The 7,500-nt window shown below is 42.8% G+C and overlaps 1 protein-coding gene across 1 annotated transcript in view; it reads left to right on the top strand.

Moving 5' to 3' along the window:
- The window catches only part of LOC106805968, a 44,932-nt gene that overhangs the window by 3,692 nt on the left and 33,740 nt on the right, over window positions 1-7,500 (top strand). The window contains exons 2-3 of the mRNA XM_014807777.1: window positions 5,163-5,333; window positions 6,153-6,311. Coding sequence (XP_014663263.1) covers window positions 5,163-5,333; window positions 6,153-6,311 — 330 coding nt within the window. The remainder of the gene's footprint in view (window positions 1-5,162; window positions 5,334-6,152; window positions 6,312-7,500) is intronic.

The raw sequence follows: 7,500 nt of genomic DNA on the forward strand, positions 1-7,500 counted from the left end.
AGGATATTGTGGTACCAGGGATACGTTCGGTATACCGTAGAGGTACCAGGTAGCGTTCCGCAGCGTACACCAGGGGGACTAGACCCTCTTAGTTGTTAGTTGGCCTCCAAATGGTGCGGCCCGAAGGATAGAGACAGTGGTCCAATAAACCACATTTGCCTACTAACCTAATTCTCTAACCTGTTACCCTACCTATCCTGTTACCCTAACCATAACATAAACTACTATTGATTGTAATTATGTCTTTATGTATTGATGTAATGGACATTGGTTTTATTGGGACCATGTTTTTTCTTGAACCAAAGTGTTACTGCGAAAATGAGGGATCACAGCGGTTAAAAAGGGTATTTGCCGGGAATTTTGCTCAGAATAAACTAATATAGCTCTGATATAGTTTCCCTGACAGGCGAAAATTCACTGATTACACCAACATTCAAAACCCAAGTTTTATGCAGTTATAAGCATAGGAGATTGATTTGACCAATTACCAGACAATAATTTGTGCGTGTCAGGCGGGGAAAAAAACGGGGGCGGGGTGCGATATTTCGCCCGAAATGCAAAAAGAGCCCCGAAATCGATTCTGGGGGCGATCCCAAGCAAAGTCGCTGGAATCGATGTCCAGGTCAATGGTCTCCGCGCCTGCGATCTCGCTCGGCCTCTGCCGCTAGCGGCAGCGGTTCACGGCCGGCGGTAGATGTTCTGGTAAGTGTGGCTGTCAAGTGTTTGATCATTAGTCATGCATGTGTGTATTTGATTCAATCTGAAGCGCGTCGCGGTCCGCCGGCGTTAATTACTATAGTGTGTGCCTCGTGAGCTGTGTCTTGCGTGTCTGCTGCGGCGTGCGTGCGATGCGTGTGTGCTGCTAGGCTGTGCTTAGCGTGTGTGCACTGTCGCGCGTGCGTGCCTCGCGCGTGCGTGCTGCGCGCGTGCGTGCTGCGCGCGTGCGTGCTGTGCGGGGCGGTCTAGTGTGTGCGGTTGTGGCCTGCGGGCGTGCTGCTGTGATATTGCCTGCGCTGCGATGCTGTGCGTGCCTTGAGCGCTGTGCGTGCCTGCATGCGTGCCGTGGCGTCTGTGTGTCGGTGGTGTGCCTGCCGGGTCGTGCACGTGCCGTTAGAGACCAACGACAGTATGGGATGGTGTAGACGGGTAATCATGGAAAAATCCTATTGAAATTCACACGTATATTTTTCCCTGGCGAGCACACTGTGTTGTCTTCCCGATTGTGCTTTTGTTTGTCAATTCGCGAAGGTTTTTGCTGCCGCTCTTCATGGTCCGCATGACACCTCTATAATCTTTGTAGTTTGATTAGTTACACGCTGAACATCGTGCCCCCCCCTATTCAATCAATGCCGCCCTGCCGCAGGCACGATACGCAGCGTCGATGTGCACAGCCATTCCACGTTGCTCGCGGACCGCTTTCTTCAAACCCTGGCTTCAGGGCCCTTACTGGGGCCTTTGAACCAGCGGCAAAGAAATTCGGTTAAACATCGATCCTTAGCTCGTAGGGGATTTACTATTTGGGTAGCTGTAATAGTTTCTGTGTTTGTGACCTGTTGATGTATTACTTTCATTTGGTGGTTGTGATGTGTAGTTTGTTATCAGTTTTCTTTAGTCTGTCAGTGGTGAGATAACTTGTGATATTTGACTGTTGTGGTCTGTTGTGTGTCTGTGTGTTGTGTGTGTGTGCGTGAATGCGTGCGTGCGTGTGCTGGGGGTGCGGGTGCGGGCTTGAGTGGTGATGTGGTTGTGTGGCGGCGCCCCGCGATGTGTGTATTAGCTCTGGTGTGTGTATCATTTGAGGAAAACAGCTTCTGGAAAAAGTTCGGCCTGGAAAGTGGAGGTTAGCAAAAGAGCCTGGAAATGAAAAGTAGCCTGAATTTTGGGGGGGTTTGCAAAAAGAGCCCGAAAGAAAAAAAATTATTTTTTCATTGTGCGTCTGCCCGATTCAAATCACAAATGGCGTCTTTGAACTATGCATAATTAACCAAGAAGGGCGTGCAATTTGTTGGTAAATTTATTGAGATAATTTATCGTCAAATAATTCAGAGCACTTTCTGTCATTGTCATTCCGTGTTACTATCTGACTTGGATTCCAAGGCTTCTCTTTATTAACAGCTTTAGTGGAGGGGTTAGTATACACTGCTGTTACGCTAGTATGAACGTCGTTGTGTGTTCACTCTGACCTGGGTTTAGGTGCGACGGTATTGCATTATTTACACTGATAGATGTCTCGCGCTACGGCGAGGAAAATCCGAGGGATGGCAAGGGTAACAGGAAACAGAACGCAAATTGTAATCGTGCTGATATTCATTTGCATGAGTGCATGATCACTGGAATTTCTCGCATACTCGCTGTTAATAGCATATAGTGGCAGTTTATGGTGTGTCCAGCAACACGGTGAACGCGGCTCGTTGGAAGCCATGCGGCCCGGCCCTCCCCCAATTTTTTTTTGAAACTTAGAGCCTGGAAATGGCATTTCCTGCATTTTCAGGCCAATTCTGTGGCTCATTTTAACAGTTAAAAGCCCGTCAATTTTGTAATTTCAAAGAGGAATGGTAGCTAAATGATGTTTTTGATCTAAAGTATCTAATATATATTATGATGAGTATGATAACTTATAAACTTGTTTACAAAATTGTTATACCGTATTACTCGCGTAATACACACGCATTTTGGCTTTCGGGATTTAACCTGTATTTGCTCTGGCGGTTATAAGTGCGCTCATACGTGAGGGGAAATTACTAGGCTAATACTTAGTTACCCGGTTCAATATGGAAGGTGCGGCATTATAGCGCCCCGCGGTTATTACGCGATCATATACGGTACTATCCAGTATCAGTACATAATTATTGAAAAGATAAGCCTAGTTTCATCTGATTATAATTTCACGCTATTACATTTCTGTATTTTTGAAGTTTGAAATTGATTCAAATTACCTTTATATTAGTAGACATGCTAATGAGCACAGTTAGGGGGGTTGACTTCAAATCATTGCTTTACAATAGTTTCCTATGGCATAATCGTTCTTAGTGGCACAGGAACAAATTATCCAAGACACAACGTTCTATCTCAAAATCAAGGATGGCCGCCGGTGGCACTTTTGGAAAACTTGTCGACTCACAATCTCTGAACTCTTGGTATAGAACTATTGTGACACATGTTTTTGAGCTTAATTTTGAGGCACGTGATTCATTTTTTGGCTTAATTTTGCTTTGGAATACATTTAGAGGTAAGTTCAAATAATACACAAAGTTCGGCAATTCGATGAATTTATGGCAAAAAATTTACCTGGGACATTTTGATACTAGAGAAAGGAACGTGATTAGGCTCCTTTTTAAACAATGACGTAACATATGCCATTGTATAAGCAAGTAGACATGCGTCTTAGATCATGTATCTAGACAATGATGTTCGATCAATCACTCGGAACTCTCCTTGATAGGTGAAGTAGTTAGGTTTATAACACACCTAACCTACTACCACTACACGCATCCAGCTACTGCAAACATGTCAAATTTCTGTTGTTGTCTTTAGCTTAGTCAATAATGAACACTAAAAGCTATTGTGAAAATGTACTGGAGTATATGCGCTTCATATGCCATCAGGTGTAGGTACATAAGCCAACTATGAATCCTCAGTCATCAGTGAAATGCGAAATAATCTGGAAAGGCTTTTAGCTTGCTTACAAGAAGTTGTGGACAAACATGGAGGCTTTCATGGATTAGGTGATTTTGCCTGACTTTGGTGTTGTAGATAGCATGTGGTGGTGGTGGTCCGTGATGGTGGTGGTGGTGGTGGTGAGTGCTCAAAATTACTGAAGCTAATGATGTGTAATAAATGGTGTGGCCATAAAGTTGCAGGAATGCTGTTGCATCCAAAAGGAAGTAGGGCAAGAAGAAACTTAGACAAGAGTTCAGTCGCCCTGTAAAAAATCGCTGCATGACAGTGGTGCCTGTCATCACAAAGGCTTTCCTCAGCTCTTATTATCTTTTTAGTAAACCAGTTGACACTCCTATGTCTTTCTGTGATGAAATGGGCCAGGAAGATATGATGGAAGGCTGACTTTGGCTTGGACAAGAGAGTCAATGATTGTGATAGACTGTTAGGTGCAAAGTGCCTGTTGGCAAAAACTTTTCCACTTGGCGTGCTTTGATCGCCATTATGCTGTCTACCTTGGGCATGCCTGACCGGCTATACAGAAAAGTGGGACGTCGGTTGTGACTATGACTGGCAGTGATAAAAACTCAAGTGATTGCGAGCACATGTTCTCAATGGTGGAGTTGATTCATGGGTTTGAGATAATCGTACGTGCAGGCACTCAACTAGCAATTGGCTGACTACAGGCCCTCTAGTGACAGTGCTTGCTGTTTCTCGTTTTTTTCGCAATAAATAGACACATACACGCTTAGAGAGAGATTGAACGGCTGATCCCTGATCAGCGTAACAAATGAATCGTTGTGGTCTCTTGTTTTGAAGAGGGATCTAAGCAAAAGCTGTGGTTGAAGACAGCTGATCATTCACTGAGGTTCCATCCTTCAAAGAGCCAAGATCATCCGTCGTGACTATCTCAACTATGAGGCAGGTGTGTTTCAAGGCTCCTTTCCAAACGATGTGAAAGCTTGAATTCATCCCACTACATTGAGAACATTCTCAATGCTTGTCTGGATGCGACCGGGTATTGATAGCGACCTCCTGGAATCAGCAATGTCATTACGGGGAACAAGGACTTCATTGGATGCCTGTCACAGAATGTGCTTGGCCAGCAAATCTGCGGTCACTTGGCTTGTTGGTTCCTTGGACACAGCATACTGTGATTTTTCTGCGTGGTTGAGACGTTGAGGCCTTGAACACTTTAGCTTGGTTGAATATTAGTTCTGGTGTGTTGTGTACAGACGATTGCATAAGGTGCGTGTAGGCATGTGTGTACGACAGGAAATGTATTCACCACTTTATTGAAAGTACTGCTTATAGTCTATTAATTTTCATGGTTCCCGAACTGTCCCTATAATTATGGAACCGCTGTACTGATAACAGTACTAGTAATAGATTGTTCTGATGATGATATCTAAATAAGAAAATATTTTTGGAGATGTTAATGTGTATGGAACAGCATGCTTTGTTTTATAAATATGTTTCTTTAATGTTTTGGTTGCGTACTTCAGACCATGATACCAGACTCGACACAGGATGTTAGAAAGGAACTGGCTCCAACCAGTCGGACAGCCAAGGAAAGAAACATAAGTATGGCTAAAGATATGAAAGGAAAGAAAAGGAAGTCCAAAGAGCTATTAAAGAAGAAAGGCACAAAGAGAAAGAAGGCTGAACAGACACGGGTTGGTTTCAAAATGCAATTCGTCCATCCACTGTCCCCCTCACCAGGATTGTATGTAATGTTATGAATAGTATATATATAATGGTTTTACTTGGAAGCCTGCTGCAGCAAGTGCATACAAGCCATGGTAGCATTTAACAAGCTTTTACAAGATGATAAACTCATCTGTCATCAGAGTATACAGAATACTCCTGTTGCATCGTTACTTTAATTTATATGTACACATTACACAAGTGTCATTTGCAGAATATGCCATGGGAAAAAACATTGCCAGCACATAACTGTGCCTTTTAGTCTGTGAATTTCTCATGAATTCATTTAAAAAATCATCGCAACAAATGGTCAGTGTTGCTATTAAAAAATCAGGAGAGGATATCTGCATCATTTTTAGTCAATGGGCACACCTCATTCAATTCCAAACCTACATCTAACTTCAGCTGTCCAGTACAGGTTGCCTGCCATATCCAGCACTATGTGGATCAGTAGTATCGGACCCAATTAATATTGAGAGAACTACTAGATACTCTAGACAAAATACTGGTGAAATTGTAGATGATAGCATTACACGACATCTGATTTGCAGTGATTCTATTAAAAAACTTCATTCAAAAATCTTAAGTTAGGAAATAAATTATTGTTACATTTCCTCATCAGGTAAAATTTTCAAGTTCAGACATGTCGCAAAATATAAGATGTAGACGTATATAAACCCACGTGGTATGGCCGAGGTTAGTTCTAGGCATGGAATCGGCTGAGATGTATGGGTAGTTTTCATTTGGGAGTGGGACTCACTGGCAATCTGTAACAATCTGTTGGCTAGGCCACCGAGTCGCCGGGATGTGACGCTGCCGAGATGGACCTGCAGGTGGAACTGAAGCCGATCAGTGACTACGTCGGTGACCGCACAGAGCTAGTAGAGCAGATGATGACGACCATCACCATGCCACAGATCCGACGCATGCTGCCGGACATACTCAAGGTAGGAGCGACCGATTTACGCCGTCGGTTCCCTGGGGTCAGGTTAAATTGACCACCTCGCGAGTTTTCGCGAGGTGTGCGTGTGTGAAAAAACGTACGTAGCACTGCGTACATCCTCTGACATACTCACAACTGATGGGATTGTTTGTAAGCTGAGATAAAATACAAAACCTTGGGGGAATTCTAATTTTAGTAAGCACCAAAATTGCCTGCTATTATTAGTACTACACTGCTGTTACGCTAGTATGAACGTCTGTGTTTACACTCTGACCTGATTTCTAGGGTGCGACGGTATGCATTACTACACCCTGATAGATGTCTCGCGCTACCGCGATAAAATCCGAGAGATGGCAACGGTAAACAGAAACAGAACGCAAAATTGTAATCGTGCATGATTTCATTGGATTTGGTAAATACGAAGGTTCTAAGACATGTTATCATCACTCTAGACAATTTCTGTTACTCAAGCAATAACGGTAGGTATCATGAAAATGGGGAAAACACTGGAAAATTCTCGCAATACACGCTTTAATAGCATAAGTGGCAGTTATGGTGTGTGCCAGCACACGCGGTGAACGCATTTCCTGCATTTTCAGGTTATGTTTAAAGCAACCAATTCTGATCATTTTAAAACAGTAAAAGGTCAATTTGTAAATTTCAAAAAGGAATGTAGCTAAAGCTGATGTTTTGACTAAAGTATCTAAAATATATATTATGATTGAGTATGATAACTAAAAAAACATTGTTTACAAAATTGTAATTTGTATATACCGTATATACTCGCGTAATAACCGCAAATTTGGATTCAGATTTCAACCCTGTATTTGCTCTGTGCAGTTTATAAGTGCACCATACCGTGAGGGGAAATATACTAGGCGCAATACTTGGTTACCCGGTTCAAATTGAGGTGCGGCTTATAGGCGCCCGCGGTTATTACGCGATCATATACGGTACTATCAGTATCAGTACATAATTATGAAAAATAAGCCTATTTTCAATCTGAATTTATAATTTCACTATGTACATCTGTATGTTTTGAAGTTTGAATTTGAATCACAAATTCGTGATCGGGCGATTAAATTCGCTGGCGATTTTAATCGCCGCGATCGGGCGATAAAAATCGCTCGTGTGCCCCTAGCATAAACCCCAACATACCATATACATACAATATATAGGTACATCATATCCTA

The sequence above is a fragment of the Priapulus caudatus genome, unplaced genomic scaffold (genome assembly GCF_000485595.1).
Source record: "Priapulus caudatus unplaced genomic scaffold, Priapulus_caudatus-5.0.1 Scaffold135, whole genome shotgun sequence".
Taxonomy (NCBI): domain Eukaryota; kingdom Metazoa; phylum Priapulida; class Priapulimorpha; order Priapulimorphida; family Priapulidae; genus Priapulus; species Priapulus caudatus.